At 43.3% G+C, this 17,927-nt stretch overlaps 1 protein-coding gene across 5 annotated transcripts in view; it reads left to right on the top strand.

The window, feature by feature from the left end:
• Tjp2 (tight junction protein 2) overlaps nucleotides 1-17,927 on the top strand; it is a 132,468-nt gene that overhangs the window by 33,917 nt on the left and 80,624 nt on the right. For 4 of the 5 annotated variants that reach the window (XM_076918570.1, XM_076918568.1, XM_034505119.2 and 1 more), the window contains exon 2: nucleotides 1,270-1,390. The exons of the other annotated variant lie outside the window; for it this stretch is intronic. Coding sequence is in view for 2 of the 4 variants with exons in the window: in XM_034505119.2 (XP_034361010.1) it covers nucleotides 1,270-1,390 (121 nt within the window). In the remaining 2 variants the exon portion in view is untranslated. The remainder of the gene's footprint in view (nucleotides 1-1,269; nucleotides 1,391-17,927) is intronic. 5 annotated transcript variants of the gene reach the window in all.

Below are 17,927 nucleotides of genomic sequence, written 5' to 3'. Positions count from 1 at the left end.
CCTGAACAAATAAAATCAACACTGTCCCTTACTTCTCTTTTGGCGTTATAGGAAGGAGAGAGTTTAATGCAGAGAGCCAGTATCTTTGTGCCACAGACAGAAGAATGGGTCCAGAAACGGCAAGAAGGCACATTCTTCCCCAAAGGCAGGATTCCCTGGGACTGCCTCAGGGAATCCAGCACGGTTGCCCTTGTGGCAGTGGACAGGGATGTGTAGGGTTAAATGTTTTTGTATTGAGAGATACAAAGAACCTCTCTCTTGAGATGCAGGCGGCAGTCAGCAACATAGATTCAAAGCTATAAGCCAGTTTTACTGAAGTCACAAAGGAAATCCCTTAGTAGTTTCAAGTGTTTTCTCTTTGCATGCTTTAAAATGCAAAATTTTAGGTACATTGTACCGTATTAAAGTTTTCTTACCAGGCCCAGGAGACACATCTGTAACCCCAGCCCTTGATGGGAGGGAAGAGGAGGACCATGAGTTTGAGGCCAGATGGGGCTAGATATGGAGACCCTGTGTTAAAGGGGAAAATTTTTTTTTTTCTATTTCTCAGTTGTTTTCTCATCTGCTAAGTTTCCCTTCCACCCCGCCCTCCATCTCCAAGAAAGAAAATTCTCTGAAATTCTTGTACTTGAGGATTATGCTCAGGTGGGATGGGCCTAGTCCAATGTCTATCTGATAAATAGATTAATTGATTGTGGTATGTCTATATGGTGGACTGTTATTTGACTTTTAGAAGCAATGGTGTAGTAAGAGCTGGAGAGACAGTTCAGTGGTTAAGTGTATACTGCTCTTGCTGAGGACCGGAGCTCGGTTCCTAGCACCAACCTTGGGATTCTTGCAACCTGCTGTTAACTCTAGTTTAAGGGGCTCCAACACCCTCTTGTGGTCCCTGCAGGTACTGCATACACATGGTGTCCAGATAAACATACAAGCCAGGAGAAACCCATACACATGAAATAATGAATAAATTTTTTAAAAAGATTTTTAAAAGGTCAGGTAAATATCTAGAAATATAAATAAGATTGGTGATTGCCTGGGGTCAGAGGGTGGGAGAGAATTATTGGGCTGGGGAATGACTCACGGATGCTGGGTTTCTTTTGGGGGATAATGGTGTTGCATGTTGTGTGATAGATTACAGTGGCTGCTGTATACTTCTGTGTTCATTGCCATCTTTCAGGATGAGCTATGTTATTCAGACTTCAGTGTACACTCCAGGAGCTCATGAAGATGAGGGTGAGCACTTAGATCTAACCAACCTGTCTTCTGCAGGGCGCGGAGTACTGCCTTACTTTCTTCTCCCTGCGAGTGGGACTGGTACCCAGGCTACAGCTCCAGGCCCAAGGACTCAGCAGGTCACAGGCCAGTGTCCACCTACAGCCTGCTCTCCCAGGTACTTGCTCGCTTGTCTCTTAATAACTCAGTCACTGGCTCACACCAAATTTGATATATTATTTCACATCATAGATAAGGATAAGGTCACTATCTTCCAGGTTGCTGGAATGTGTATGAATGTTTTCTAAAGAAATCTGATAGTAATAGCTTTTTTTGTTTGTTCGTTTTGTTGTTGTTGTTTTAAAACTAGGTGTCTCTGTTTTGCTCTGGTTGTCTTAGAACTTACTCTATAACCAAAATAGTGTTGAACTCAATGATCTGCCTCCTGGGTGCCAGATGAAAGGTGTGTGCCACCACTGCCCTCCCATTGGTAATGTCTGTTTTACTGAATGAAGAGCTGAAGTCCTATCTGGGCTGTAGGCATAGTTCGGGCCCTAGGCTCAATCTCTATTATTTCCTAAGAAGTGAAGGAGGAGGAAGGATGGCCTAGCCATGAAGAGAGATGCTGCATCCTGCCAAGGTTGGGTGATATATTTTCTTGGCTAAGGCACATGTGTAGGTAGATCTCTTATGGTTCATGACAAACCTGTAGCTGGTGGGAGTAGCTGTATGCCTAGTGTCTGGAGTTGGAGATCATTTTGGTAGGTCACATTCAGTGAGATAGAAAAATCATTATTCTATTGAGCGGTACTTGGGAGTAAATTAAAAAAGAACACATTGGCTTCCAAAGATAGAATTTGTACTCAATTTTAGTAAGTACTAAGTGTGAGTATTACCTATTTACTGACTCACTTTTAAGGATGAATTATACAAGATTTACAAGGTATTAGGTATTATTGTGACAGATGTTTGGGCGTGTTTATTCTTAGTTACGATTTAGCCCTGATGTAGCCTGTCTGTGGCTAGCCCAAATGGGGTTGGATTTTTCTTCATGTACTTGGTTCATAATTCTCTCTGCTTTAGCATCTCCTGCCTGGGTCTAGTAGTGTGTGAATTGCATACTCTTGAATGACAAGTTCAGGGCCCAAGCTGTATTGCGTGGTCTTAGATACAGGCCTTAATGCCTCTGAACCTCAGGGCAAAGTCAGCATGGAGCTAATGACTTAACCATCAGCAAGGACCAGGCACATACCAAGGCCTCTTTCGTGGAGTCTGGCTACCTGAGATTGTATGATTTTATGATGAGGAGTCTGACATAAATAACTAAAGAAGAGAAAGAAATTGACTTTGGCTTCCATTTTCAGAGATTTTAGTTCACAGTCATCCTGCTCCAGGTTTCTGGATCTGTCTGTGGTGAAGCACAACATCATAGTAGAGGCTTTTCACATCATAGCAGCCAGGAAACAGAGAGAGATGGGATGGACACAGGACAAGATACAGTCACAAGGACTTGTCCCCATCATTGGGTTCCTACCTCCTAAAGCACTGTTTTTCAACCTCTGGGTCATGACTCCTTTTACAGGGGTCACATATCAGATATCCTGATATCAGATATTAACATTACAATTCGAAACCATAACAAGAGTTCAGTTATGAAGTAGCAGTGAAATAATGTCAGGTTGGGGAGTCACCGCAACATGAGGAACTGTGTTAAAGGGTCACAGCTTTAGGAAGGCTGAGAACCACTGTACTAAAGCTTCTAGGGCCTCTCAAATCTAGAGACCTTATCTTTAATACATGGAACTGTGGTGGACATTTCATATTTAGATCCAGTGAGCACACTTGAATGGGCGTAGGTCTCCATCGAGTCTCCAGGGGTATAAGTGTGGTTTGTTTGTTGGGATGTCCTGTATAGAGTTCTGAAAGGTCTCGAATTTGCTTATCCAGACCGCAGAAGTGCTTTCTCTGAAATGAGAGTTGAGAGTTCTGGATGGAATCTGCTAATTTAGTCAAGTCAGTTAGAAGGACAATGTAGATTATGTCAGAGTGTGTCTTGGTCCTTCCAAGATGCTGAAACAAGACTTAAACTGGGTAACTTTAAAAACAATGAATCCCTTCCCTCTCCCCCCACTCCGTGTGTGTGCGTGTGCATGTGCGTGTGCGTGTGCGTGTGCACGTGCGTGTGCACATATGTACGGCTTTTTGAGACAGGGTTTTACTGTGTAGCCCTGGCTGTCCTGGAACTCACTCTGTAGACCAGGCTGTCCTTGAACTCACAGAGATCAGCCAGGCTCTGCTCCCTGAGTGCTGGGATTAGAGGTGTACAAATCACCACTGTCTGGCTTTTTTTTTTTTTTTTGGCAGTGTCTCACTATGGCTAATCTAGAAGTCATCATGTAGACCATGTGGCTTTAAATTTACCAAGATCTGCCTGCTTCTGCCTCCTTGTTGGGAGCCGACTTGTAGCAGAAAGTGGCTGTCATCTTTGCAGCCATCTTGAGCCTTATACCCTGACATGAGACTTGTTTTTCAACAGCCTACAACAGCTGAACACACTCTTGTTTATCTCACATATCTTGTTTTGCTGTTTAGTGCCCACAGCTGCAAGGCACACAGTGCACATGCTATCCACACTATACATGCCTGTAAGGCATGCGTCATACACCTGCAAGGCACGTGGTATCCACGAGCCTACATGGCACGTGACAAAGTGTATAAATACCCCAGTCTTCCCTTCACAGAGAGAGACAATAAGAGAGACATGAAAAGAGACAATAAAAGAGACTTGAGACTTGATCAGAACCTCTGTCTTGTCTCCATTCTTCAAGTCTCTTGCTAGACCCTGACCCGTGGACTGGAGCAACAGAGCAGGCCAGGACATTTTGGCCCCAAAGCGTGGGGCAGAACAGTCTGCAACACAGTAGCTCCCAAGCGTGGGTCAGAGAGCAGGCCACAACACCTCCTGAATACTGGGACTAAAGATATATGTCACCACCCCCTTTATGGTTTTTTGAGACAAGGCCTCAACTCACTGGGTACTCTTGGCTGACCTGGAACTCTCTGTTGTAGAACAGGCTGATCTCAGACCTCTGGTGGTCCCCTGCTTGAGTCTGAAAGAGCATCCCCACAGCACACAGTGGTAGCTCACCTCAACCACAGTGTGCTTGTCCAAACACACACACACACACACACACACACACACACACACACACACATACACACACACACACACACACACACACACACACACACACACACACTTTAACTACCTGGGTGTGATGGTACTTAGGAGGTGGCTTAAGCGGTGATTAGGTTATGGGAACTCTGCCCTCAAAACTAATGCTCTTATAAAGGAGGCTCCAAGCTGGCTATGGGAACATCTCAGAAGGCAGGCTTTCTTAAAAGTCCATCAGAAGAACTGACTTTTAAGAAAGCCTGGCTGCTATGGGGAAGACCTGCAAGTCAGAGTTGCAAAAATCAGAAGAAGGACTTCCCAGGAGTGAAGCTGCCAGGAGTTAAGGATTCCTAGATGCTCCCAAGTTCATTGAGCAAGGACACTATCTATGATCAGCTAGCACTGTCTGGCCTGAGGGGAGGAAAGTGCATGCAGAGCCTGCTCTGGATCACATCTGTCTTATTCTTGGGGTCTCCTCTAATCAGCACTGTTTGAAGGTGGAGTTTTGAGTTCCATCAGCCTGGTCTACATAGTGAGTTCCAGGATAGCCGGGGCTACATCGTGAATTCCTGTCTATAAAAAAGAAAGGGACAGCGTGGTTATAGGCTGAGGGCAGTTTTATGGCAGAACATTTGACTAACATGTCTGAGACCCTGGTTTCCACTCCCAGTACTGCAAGAAAAAAAAAAAAAGGGGGGGGGAGAGGAAGGTGATGGCGGCCATGTTCTTCCGGATGATGTTCTTGCTGGTTTTTAGGTGTTTTTTTGTTTTTGTTTTGTTGTCTGTGTGTTTCTGTCTGTCTGTGTATGCTCACAGAGGCCAGAGCATTGACTTCTCCCGGAGCTGAAGTCGTAGGCAGGTGTGAACTGTCCAACTGGGTTCTCTTGGCTGCTGAGCCATCTCTCCAGCCCTACCCTTTTGTACCGAGACAGGGTCTCATTGAGTTGCTCAGGCTAACACTGAACTTGAGCTCCTTCTGCCTCTGCTTCCTTTGTAGTTGGGATGGTAAGCCTGTGCCACCAGTCCTGACTCCATTATCCCACTTCCTTTCCATCACTTGTCACTTGTAACAGTGTTTCCTCCACCAATGCCAGCCACGTTGGGTACCTATCCCTGGCTTGGGATCTCCCACAGGCCACACCCAGCTCTGTCTGAGGAACTCAGATAGACAGGCTATGCACTTAGAGCTGTGGTTTTGTGCATTCCAGCATCCCGTCACATTGCTGTTTGCGACTGTCCTTTGGTGTCCTTATGGTGGCTTTGTGTGGAAGCCTAGAAGTTTCTTCTATGATTTCATTGAACCTGGGGAGATGGCACCAAAGCTTCTGGCTGATAGCTGGTCATCACTGAGCCCTGGTTTTGATATGGTTCATAAAGCAGCTGCTAACGACAGTTTTCAGTTTGTCTCCAGTTTGGATTCATTCAGAGGTCGTGTGTTACAGAGGGGGTAGATATGACTGCAGGCAGCATGCTCCCTCACACCTAATCCCAATTATTTATTGGAAGTTTGACCAAACCTATACAACCATTTGATTATAATCATTGCTAGTTGATGTTGACGTTAAGATGTAGTAGTTGATATCAAGAAGTCAAACTAATAGCACATGCCTAAAATTCGTTTTGATTTTTTTAATTTATGGTTTGTTGCTAGAATAATCAGCTACATTAATAGACTTTGCAAGAGGCTTCATGTACAGGCTCATGTCCACTGATTCCAGCACCCAGGAGTTAGAAGCAGGAAAACAATTGCAAGTTCAAAAGCTATGACATAGTGAATTCCAGGCCAGCCACAGCTATATAGTGAAACTCACTTTCCAAAAATCACAACTCCCAGAAAACAACAATAAATGAACAAGCAAACAAAACAGTAAAGAAGGAGGCTTCCTCTTGTGTTAAATTTGTCTTTCTGATAGTGGCTTGTTGGGGGGGGGGTGTTTTCTCAGCCTGCTGAACAGGAGATGCTAAAGGAAGCTTTAATTGGTTTATGGCTCCAATAGAAGCCAAACTAGATCTGGAAGAGAAAAGATATGCAAAAAATAAGACCACTAGGATAATAGCTAGGGTTGTTTCTTATTAAAATAGCAAGACACTGGTTTGGGGATTTGGTGTTTAGAATGTAAATCTCAAGGAATTTAGGAATCTCTTGGAAGTCACTCTTGGCTAGTTTGTTTTAAAACACAGATCAGCCAGGTGGTGATGACATGTGCCTTTAATCCTGGCACTTAGAGGCAAACAGATCTTTCTGAGTTTAAGGCCAGCTTGGCCTAAGAGTTCCAGGATAGCCAGGGCTATATAGAGAAACCCTGTCTCAGAAAACAAACAAACAAAAGCTAATATCAATGCTTCCAGTGAAACCCTTGGGTTTGTCTTATTTTCTCAACTCTCTTAAAGGGATTCCTGGGTATGTCATAGCTGACTTCTGGAGCCCCTTTCTTAACCCTTGTGCTGAAGCCTATGTCAGACATTTTTATTAAGTCCCAGCTGCTTTTACAAACAACTAGACCATAACTTGGGAGGCAGGAAAGGTTGCATGCATTCTGGAACTTAAATAACGTTTTCATTACTGAAGTAAATGCAATGATACATGCTTGCAAACTCATCACTCAGAAGGAAGGCTGCTATGAGTCTGAGGCCAGCCTGGGGTACATAATGACACCCTGTCTGGAGGAGGGGGGTAGTTTTATTTGTATCTTTAACCTGGCCTATACATCCTGGATTAGGAAAGAATCTGATTTGCCCTCTTGCACACCTTTCTTAGGGCCCTCACCCTACCCGCTCCAGGAGTGTGGGAGTAGCTTGGTATAGTCAGCCTCTGAGAACATGAGAATACTGCCAAGCAAGCTCTCCCAGAAGTCCCTGGGGCAGAGGCAAAGACATTCAAACCAGTCATCTCAATTCCCATTTATCCCACTTAAATGCACATGGGGAGAAGCAAAGAGAGAGACGGGCCTTTTGACATAATTAGGATGCAAATGGGATGGTTGGTTTATAAAACGCTTACCTGTCCAAGCTGGCATGTGGCCACAAAGACCAGATGAGCCTGTGCCACCAGTCCTGGCTCTGTTATCCTTTCCCTCTCCATCACTTGCCCTTCTCTGTAATCGTTTTTCCTCCACCAATGCCAGCTATGTTGGGTACCTGTCCCTGGCTCGGGATCTCCCACAAGCCACACCCAGCTCTGTCTGAGGAACTCAGATGGACAGGCTATGCACTTAGAGCTGTGGTTTTGTGTACTCCATTGCTGTGTGTAGCTGTCCTTTGGGTCCCTCTTATGGTGGCTTTGTGTGGAAGCCTAGAAGTTTCTTCTGTGATTTCATTGAATCCGGGGAGATGGCACCAGCTTCAGGCTGATAGCTGATCATCACTGAGCCCTGGTTTTGATATGGTCCATAAAGCAGCTGCTGACGACAGTTTTCAGTTTGTCTACAGTTTGGATTCATTCAGAGGTCGTGTGTTACAGTGGAGGTAGAAGTGACTGCAGGCAGCGTGCTCCCTCACACCTAATCCCAATTATTTATTGGAAGTTTGACCAAACCTATACGACCATTTGATTATAGTTATTGCTATTGGACAAGAGAGTTCTGCAGAGGGTAGGTGTCTGAGGCCAACTTTGCGTTGAAGACACAGGACAGCCTGCCTGGTCAATAGCTATGACCCAACAAGAATCAGTGTTTTGTCTGCAGTTCAGGGAAGTCTATATGGGGCCAGGATATGATGTGTGCCCTCAATGGCTAACCACTGAAGGGATGTCAGCTGTCAATCTGGAGATAGTATGAGTTTGGTTGTATTTTAATACTAATGTTTATGAAATATATTAGCCACTTAAATAGCAAATTATGAGATACTATAGTTCTATAAAAATACAGTTATGGGCTGGAAAGATGGCTCAGCAATTAAGAGCACTGGCTGCTTTTCCAGAGGACCCAGTTTTTACTCCCAACACCCACATAGTGGCTCATAACTGTAACTCCATTTCTAGGGCATATGATGTTCTCTTCAGTTCTCCACTGGCAGCAGGCCACACATAGTACACAGACATACGTATCGGCAAAGCACACAGACACATAAAAATTTTAAAATATAATTATAAGTAAAATGTCTAGTAAATTATTTAGGCTTATTAAGTAAATATAAGATTTGAGATTTATTTTCTTATTGGATCCCTTCTGTTATAACCCCTGGTCCAGTCGTTAAACATATATCCCATACATTATTAACTTATTTAAATAGGTTATTGTATACACTTAACTAATCATATAGCTTATGCCTTCGTCTGTTTTTTGTTTGTGTATTTTTTTTAAAGATTTATTTATTTTATTTATGTGAGTACAGTGTAGCTGTCTTCAAACACACCAGAAGAAGGCAGTGGATCCCATTACAGATGGTTGTGAGCCACCATGTGGTTGCTGAGAATTGAACTCAGGACCTCTGGAAGAGCACTCGGTGCTCTTAATTGTTGAGCCATCGCTCTAGCCCATTATGCCTGATTCTTAAAACTGCTTCTACACTATCTGTGTCAAAAATAAATCTGAAGAGTTTTATATATCGTTTTTTCCTAGGTCTGCATGCTAGTTTTATTTCTCTCTGTTTAAAATTTTTATTATTATGTGTGGCTCACAACAACTCAGTGAGTTGTTTTTCCTTTTACCTTACGAGGGGATCAAACTCAGGTCACCAGGCTTATATGGCAATTGTTTCATATTCTACACACTAATCTATGACCGTCATGGCAGGGAGCATGGCAGTAAGCAGCAAGCTTAGATTGCTGGAGCAATAGATGAGAGTTTACATCCTATCTACAAGGAGAAGGCTAACTAGGAATAGTGCTAGCCTTTCGAAACCTCAGGCCTGCCCCAGTGGCACACTTCCTAATCAAGGCCACACCTCCTAATCCTTCCCAAACAGTTCCACCAACTGTTCACTAAACATTTAAACACACAAGCCTATGGGGGCCATTCTCATTCAAACCACCACAGCTCCCCATCATCGGAGTTGGGTCAAACTATGGCCCAGAACCTACTGACAAGGCTGAGCACGATCTCTGCCTTTGTCAATGGCCTGAACAAACCTGACACTTTACCCTGGAAGTCTCCTAAAAGCAAGGGCCCACATAGCTGCCTCTTTCCAACTTAAAATTTCCTCCAAATAGCAGAGTAGGCCTCCTCAGAAGGTTTAAAAATATGTATGTGTAGCAGGAAAATTTTCTCACAAGTTGGGAGGAGCTAAGGTGGGAGGTGTAAGGAGAGGAAGAAGAGCTAGGAGAGAGGGGAACAAGGCAGCACATGGCAGCGGACGTGTCTCTAGCAGTCAAAGGTAGCTGATATATCTAGGTTGGGTATTGGGTTACACGTCTAATTGTGTGGGCTTCTTGTTACTGAGCATTACCAAATATATAAAGCCTTTGGATAATCTAAGCATTAGAGTCTCATTTCTACCGGCCCGTGTGGATGGCGGGATGGTCTAGGCTCATCCCAGTGTTGTGGAGACAGCATGGAAGATTGGCAGAGCCATCTCCCATGCTGGCGTCTTGTGGGTGGCAGAGCTGGTGTTTCTGGTCTGTTGGGGGCTGACTTTTAGCAGAAAGTGGCTATCAGCTTTGCAGCCATCTTGAGCCATATACCCTGACATGAGACTTGGATTACAATAGCCTACAACAGCTGAGTACACGCTGATAACATCTTGTTTTAGATACCTTGGGTGTGTGAGATTAAAGGTGTGTGACTTAAAGGTGTGATTTAGAGATCACATTTAGAGACAAGATCTAAGGGCATGACTTAAAGGTGTGGCCAAAAGGCATGGCTTAGAAGTGAAACATATAAAGGCGAGAGGCAGACAGAAGAGACATCAGAGAATCAGACACTTTAGAGAGTACAACTTAGAGAACAATTTGGAGTAACAGAGATTCAGACACTAGGAGTAGGAGTAGACATTAGACACTCAGAAGAGAAGAGATTGAGTACAACTAGGAACTAGAATGAGTACAACTAGGAACTAGGAACTAGGAACTCAAGACTTGGAACTTGGACTAGGAAGAGAGACTGAAGAATAAACGGGATTGAAACACACTCTGTCTGGTCTCCATTCTTCGAGTCCGTCCTCACTCTCTCTCTTGCTGAACCCGGACCTGTGGACCGGAGCGGCAGCTTGGGCCGGGATACAGTGGCCTCCAAGCGCTGAGTGGAGAGGGCCTCAACATTTTAGGCCGCCCAAAAGTGGGGCAGCTCGGGCCTCAACATTTTTGGCGCCCAAACGTGGGCTAATGCGGTTCTCAACACTGGTCCACCTGAGCTGCGGCAGCAGTGAGAACACACCTCCGTTGCTCATGGCTGCAGGCCTTGCCTAGTCGGGAACATGGCGGCTCTGTAACACAAGCAGATTGAGTGCCACCGTTTTTAAATTATTACCGCTACATGTATGTATGTATGTATGTATGTGAACATGTATGTGCCATGGTACATATGTGGTCAGAGGTCCATGGTAGCTGCAGGTTTTGCCACCTACATCCAAGTTCTTTGAAGTAATGACTTTGAGACTTAATATTTTATGAATAAATGTCTAGGCCAATAGATTTGATTTGTTCCCTGACTAGCTCATAACCTAATTACCCATTTATTCTATTTTATGAATGCCACATGGTTAGTTACCTCTCCTCAATTTCAAGCGACTGCCTCCTTCCCGAGCCTTTCTCTATTTGAGAATGGTCTCTCTGCCAGATGGCCTGGCTTCTAATCCTGCCTCAGCTTGTCGGCCATAGGCTTTTTAATTGATAGATGAAGCTTCTATATATTGCACAAGAGATTCTTTCTACAGTCCATTCTCTCCTTCTATCTTGTGGGTCCTGGGGATAGAACTGAGATTGTCAGAGTTGGCTAAAGGACAAGCCTTGCCCACTGGAACCATCTTGGCAGGCCTCTTTCTCAGATCCTTAAACTGCCTAGGCCAAAGCTGAATCTGAACTGCAAAACCAATTCTTTTGTCACTTTTGAGGCCAACTAAACCCATCATACTTAGGAATATTACCTATCATTAACATCAAGCAATGGATGTTGGCGGGTTGGGGATATTTCCTATGGGGAGGTGGAGGAGAAGGCAGTGGAAAGGTATCATCTGCTAAGAAGTTACCCTGTGAGTCTGACTACTTTAACAGTAACGTCTTTTCATCACAGCAAGACATTCATGTTGATGCATTGCCAGTGATAACAATGAAGTTCAAAAGAGGGAGACATGGATAATCAGCTCCTTCGCTTTCTTTGGCTACAACCTTTCTATTGTACTCCTTGGACTGAACTTTCCCTAGCCAGACCACCCAGGGCTCCTGGCCTTTTTATACTGGTCCTATGTTCCAGAGAGGCTTGTTTATTAGACTCTATTAACTGTATCTATAACTTAGATCTTTCCTCTGGGCAGTGCTTGCTGGTATCCACTCAAGCGGGTGCTTCCTACTTCAGGCAGAGAAAGAAATTGGAGCAAGAGACTAGCCATGGCCATCTGTAAACGTGGAAGACGGAGGCAGGAAGTTGTAAGTTGAGGTTATTTTGGATCTGGCTGCTGTAGCAGGCTACTATACACCTTGGGGGTGTACTATATACCTTGGAGGTAAGGGACTCAAGGCTCAGATGTTTCTCACAGTCCTGGAGTTGAGGCAGTCCAAGATCAACATGCTGGATGATTCTGTTCTTTTTCAATTTTTAATGTAATTTTATCAGTTTGTGTGTTTTTAACCTGCATGTATGTCTGCACCCCACAAGTGTGCAATGAATGCCCTTGGAGGCTAGATAAGGGTGTTCAATCCCCTGCAGCTGGAGTTGCAGGTGGTTGTGAGCTGCTGTGTGGGTGCTGGGGACTGAACCCAGGTCCCCTGGAAGAGCAGCCAGTGTTCTTAACTGCTGAGCCATCCTTTCAGTAGTCATCCCTGTAACCCTTCTGTTTGGGTTTATGTCTAGAATATTTATCTAATTTCAGAGTTGGTTATTAGGTCTTAGATGAGTTGTAAAAGGTTCTTGGCAAATGAGATGCTTCCTCTCAAAAAGGAGTTGGCCAGCAAACCTGATCACCTGGGTTGGAACCCCAGGACCCACAGAGTAGAAGAGAGAACTGACCCCTACAAGTTGTCCTCTGACCCCCGCACCTCTGCCATAGCATTGTAAACATGTGTGTACACACATAAACATACAGATTGATAAATGTATAAAAAGACTTGTCTGTGCTTTTTAATGAGCATTTAATCATTTTTCAAATAACTCACTGGTATAAAAGTTTAACAAAAATGCAAGTAGTCCATAGCAACTATCACACAGTATAAACATTCTGATTTATTGACCAGAAGAACGTTCTTGGGGGGGGGGGGAACTGCACTGTGCTTTGAGACTGAAATATCTGGACAGGTTTCTGTTCTTTCCCTGTATAACGACACGAGAACCATCTGGAAGGTAGGCAACTGCAAATTACTCCCCAGTCAACTAGAAACATTGCTTACAAAGGTGAACCAACAGTTTTTAATCTGTTAAAAAATGGAAGTCTGGCTGAGAATGTTCTAGTTTTATAATGTGCTCATGTTTAGTTTGCATACGTCTAACTGCTACATGAGAGCCTGCAACTGAACTCTGTCTGCTATCTTTAAAACCCCACGATTCAGAATTCAAGTAAGCTTTGCCACACTTATTTCCAGAGCCATTTTTTTAAGTTGACATATTTATAATCATGTAAGATGACTTAATGACCACAAAATATATTGATTTTGTATAATGAAAGGTTATTCGTATAATGAAAGGGTAATTCTAACTTACTTTGAGACCTTGAATGTGTTGTGTAGACAGACACATGGGCAGTATTTTTCTTATTTATCTATCTATTTATCTATCTATCTATTTATTTATTTATTTATTTATTTATTTAAATGCTCTGTCTGCACGAACGTCTGAATGTCACTAGAGGGCATTGGATGCCATTACAGATGGTTGTGAGCCACCATGTGGTTGCTGGGAATTGAACTCAGGACCCTTGAAAGAGCACCCAGTGAGCATGACTACTGAGCTATCTCTCCAGCTTCCTCTTTCTTTCTTTCTTTCTTTCTTTCTCTCTCTCTCTCTTTCTTTCTTAAAAAAAATTTATTTATTTTATGTATATGAGTGTTTTGCCTACATGTATGTATATATGTGTACTACGTACCTGTCTTTGGCGGTCAGAAGAGGGCATCAGGTCCATTGTAGTTCTAGATGGTTAATGAGTTGCCACGTAGGTGCTAGGAGTTGAACTCAGGTCCTCTCCAAGAGCAACAAGTGCCCTTAATCACTGAGCCATCTCTCTAGCCCATGGACAGAAGTTTGCACCACTTAATAGATAATATACTTTATTTTTAGACACTAGGAGTAATTTTTTTAAATTGAAATGTTTTGGGGCTCAGCAGTTAAAAGCATGTATTACTCTTATAGAGGATGAGTCAGAGGGCTCACAACCACCTTTAACTTCAGCTCCAGGAGATCTGATGCCCTTTTCTGGCCTCTCAGAATACTGATTCATGTCTTTTATCTCTCTGTCTCTGTCTCTTTTCTCTCTCTCTCCTCTCTCCTCTCTCTCTCTCTCTCTCTCTGTCTCTTTCTCTCACACACACATGGAATAAAAATAAAATCTATAAAATCTTGAAAGTTTAAGTTTCCTTTTAATTCTAGTCAGGATACCATGTAAGCTGAGGTCCTACTGAGAGTATTTTCTAACAGGTGTGAAATCACAACAGACTACATCAATTAAAATATAGCCAACAAGTCTTTTCTAGCCATACACCTTGTAATTTTTTGTTGAATTTAGACCATTATGTATGACATAATGGCTTTACTTTGGGAATTAGATCATCTCCCTTCCTCTGGCTTTCTCTTGGTATTTATCATGGATTATAATTTCTCAGTTTATTTACTTTCATGATTCTCTACCTCTATTTTTAAGTGTTTATCTAATGTGCAAAAAACTGGATTTCACTGACATACATATGTATATATATATATTTTTTTATATCTTGCTCATACTTGAAGAAATATGGGAAGCTTTGTGACTCTTTGTGCTGGGGATGTGTGCATCTCTGTTCATCGCTGACGCTGATTTGAATGAGGACCACAAGGTTCTAAAGCGTGAGGATATGGCTCAGGTCGGGTGCATGTCTGGTATGAATGTGCTTGTGAAGTCCTAGGTTCTGTCTCTAGCACCGTAGGAGGGGAGAGACAAATCATTATTCTCTCAGGGTGGACAGGTTGGGCAAGGACTACAAGTTCCTCGTTCAAGTAAACAGTTCTTTAGGCATGTAGGATTTAGAAATCTAGATAGCCAGTCACCAGCCTCCACTTTCCACAAAAGAAAACAAAAGGAATCAAAGGTGAGTAGTTTAACCACTTTTGTGAGTAAAAAGATCAATATGTGATAGCTAACAAGGAGTGAGTAAAGTTGAGATGCCCCACCCCACCCCCAAGCAACTCTAGGGGAGTGCAGTAGGGTGGTGCTGTAGAAGCCATCCTGAAAGGCTAATGCTTGGAGTGAGTTGGTACAGGAGCTGGGGAGAAGATGTGTTCAGCAGGAAGGTAAGGTGGGCAGGTCATCCTTTTGAGAAGTGTCAGGGATCACAAAGGGCTTTAGTTGCTGCTTGGGCAATTCTTTTGACCTGTCATTTGTCATCCTTTGTGTGTTTATCTTTCTCTTCATCATACTGTAGGCAGGCTCTCAGTTATATGCTGTCCTTATCTCTCTCTGCCTACCCGAGGGGATAGGGTAGGCATTTAAAAAATGTTTGTGGAAGGGGTGGGTCTGTATGATTCCAATCTGCTTTAGGTGCCAAAAGCAGCCTAGAGACTTTTCAGTGTGCATTTACATTGTTCCTAACAGAAGAAACTAGGTAACCATGAGTAAATATATACACACACAGATACATATGTATATAAATATATTATCTGTATATATGTGTGTGGGGGGTACAGAATATCTCTGCATATAGAGCTCAAGTCTTAACTTGTTTTTTTTTTTCATTGCTGGGCTAGATGCTCATACAAACTAGGCAAGCACTTTAAGCCCCGCCCCCTTCTTTTTCTGTTGAAGTTGTCCTGGAATTGGCTGAGTAGTTCAGGCTAACTTTGAACTTGAGACTTTTCTACTTCAGCTAGTATGACCTGGTTTCTTGTTTAGAGTCCTCTCTCTGCCTGGTGAGAAAATCTTAACCTTCCATAGGAAATCCAACTAAATGCATTTAGTTTGTTACATTTATTTGAGTTGTTTTATTTTATCCATTTATTTGAGTCTTACTATGTAGCCCTGCTTGACTTGGAGCTCACCATGGAGACCAGGCTGTCCTGAAACTCAAAGAGACCATCCACCTGCTCTCCCTCCAGAGTGCTGACACAGATTTATTTTAACTAATCTATTTAAAAAACTTTATACATCATAATTTACAAACTGCAGAAGCATTAACTGTAATTTTAAGAGGAAAATTCTATTCATAATGCTGTCCTCAAAACATTTTCCCAGTATACTTTCTGATTCTTTTATGTATTTTTTATGCTTTATTATTGTTATCACAGGTTAGACAAAATGTGTTCATTTGCATTGACAGCTTTTTGTTTGTTTATTTGCTTCACGAGACATAGTTTCTCTGTGTAGCCTTGGCTGTCCTGGAATTCCCTTTGCAGACCAGGCTGGCCTCAAACTCACAGAAATCTGCTTGCCTCTGCTTCCTGAGTGCTGGGATTAAAGGCCTGCACCACCACTGCCTGGCCCATTGACAGTTAACATTGTCATTATTCTTTTTGCTATATAATTTTTTTCATATTGTAGTTAGCTCCTCTCACCCCCTTTTTTGTCTATACTTATGACTAAACCTGGCTTCATATAGGTTAGGCAAGCATTCCACCACTGAACTACATCCGGTCCTTGAGATAGGATCTTACTAAATTGCTCAAGCTAGTCATGAAGTAACTCTATAGTCTAGGTAGGTCATGACCTTGAACAGGTAAACAGCTAGCATTACAGGGCAGACTAGTTTATGTGTTTGTATTTATATTTTTGTTTTGTTTTAATTGAGGCAGAGCCTCCCAGGGAAATTGAGGCTGAGCTGTAACTCAAAATTCTCCTGCATAAGAGCGGGATTATAGACATTGGTCATTACTGCTAGGCCTGCTTTCTGTTAAGTAAGACTTAATAGCTCTTTATCACTGGGCATAAATGACTTCTATTTCGCCTGATTGGGAAAGGACACCTTGGGAAGTAATGAAACTTTGGAATGGAACAGCTTTGGCCAACATCAGCAGTGGCTCTCTCTGAAGCAATTAGGTTCAGAGTCAGTCTTCCTTTCTCTCTCTCCTCTCTCTCTCTCTCTCTCTCTCTCTCTCTCCTCTCTCTCTTTTGGAAAGAGAGATGATGTCATATAGCCCAGGCTGGCCTTCAATTCACTATATAGCAAAGGGGACAAATTCTCCTGTCCCTACCTCCTGATTGTGCCACCACATTGTTTATGTTGTGCTGGGGATCAAACTCAGGACTTCCTGTGCTGGCTGAACAGTCTACCAACAGAGCTGTATCTCCAGCCCAGGTCAGTTCTTGAGTGTCTTCCTCACAGTTCTGTGTCAACTATGTTCCCTTTCCCAAAGCTCACTCTTCCTATGGCTTTTTGACCACTCTTCTCCAGAGAGTGTCTTCTGCCCTTTTCAGGTTTGCTCTGATTTTGTCCTGCAGTTTGTAAATACTGGCGTTCCTACAGGCAGGCCCTGTCTTTGGTCCGCCTTTGCCTCATCAGGTGTCTAACTGGTCTCTTGGCGGCAACTTTCACAACTCATTGATGATTTCCAGAGCTCTCTAGCCAGGTGCTTGTTAATACCTCCTGGAGCTGATACCTGCTCCATGGGCAATCACTGAGCATCTTCACCTGGATATGAGACATAGCCCTTGACTGCTGTATCTCTCTAAACTCACTCATTATCCTTCCTCGGGCCCCTCCCAAGGTAAGCTCCTACTCCTGCATTCTCCATTGTGGTCAAAGCACTGTCTACTAAAATAGGCCACACACCTGAGAGTCACACTGGCTCTCTTCCCTCTTGTCTCTCACAGCTGACCGGAGTCATCCGGCCCATTGAGCACTTCCTCAGTTTCTTTGGAGTCTGGCTTCCTTTCATCCAATGCCTCTGACGTCAGAGCCGCATCCCATTTTGCCTCCTTGCCCATAGTGATAGGAGGTACAGATGAAATTCTTACCACTGCTTCCAGACAGTAACTGGTAACACTGTCTTTCCAGAATACAACAGATCTATATAAAATGCTAACTAAATCAGTACCTGCTGACCTGGGTCACTTCATGTTGTACCCTCAAGGGAAGGCTGGGGGCTGCATTCTTTGTTTCTTCATATTATTTTCACTAGGAAGACTTTTTCCTTTTAATTTTGTCTCACGCATGCATCCTTACTTCTTTTAAGCTTGTATTAGCTAGCTATCTCTGGGAAGCTTTCTGTGAACCCAATCCTCCCATATCAGTAGGGAAGCACTTGCATTTTCTCCTGGCTTGCTTACTTCATGC

Source organism: Arvicanthis niloticus, chromosome 1 (genome assembly GCF_011762505.2).
Source record: "Arvicanthis niloticus isolate mArvNil1 chromosome 1, mArvNil1.pat.X, whole genome shotgun sequence".
Lineage (NCBI taxonomy): Eukaryota > Metazoa > Chordata > Mammalia > Rodentia > Muridae > Arvicanthis > Arvicanthis niloticus.
The sequence above is the reverse complement of the archived record's forward strand: the minus strand, read 5'-3'. Positions and strand labels throughout refer to the sequence as shown.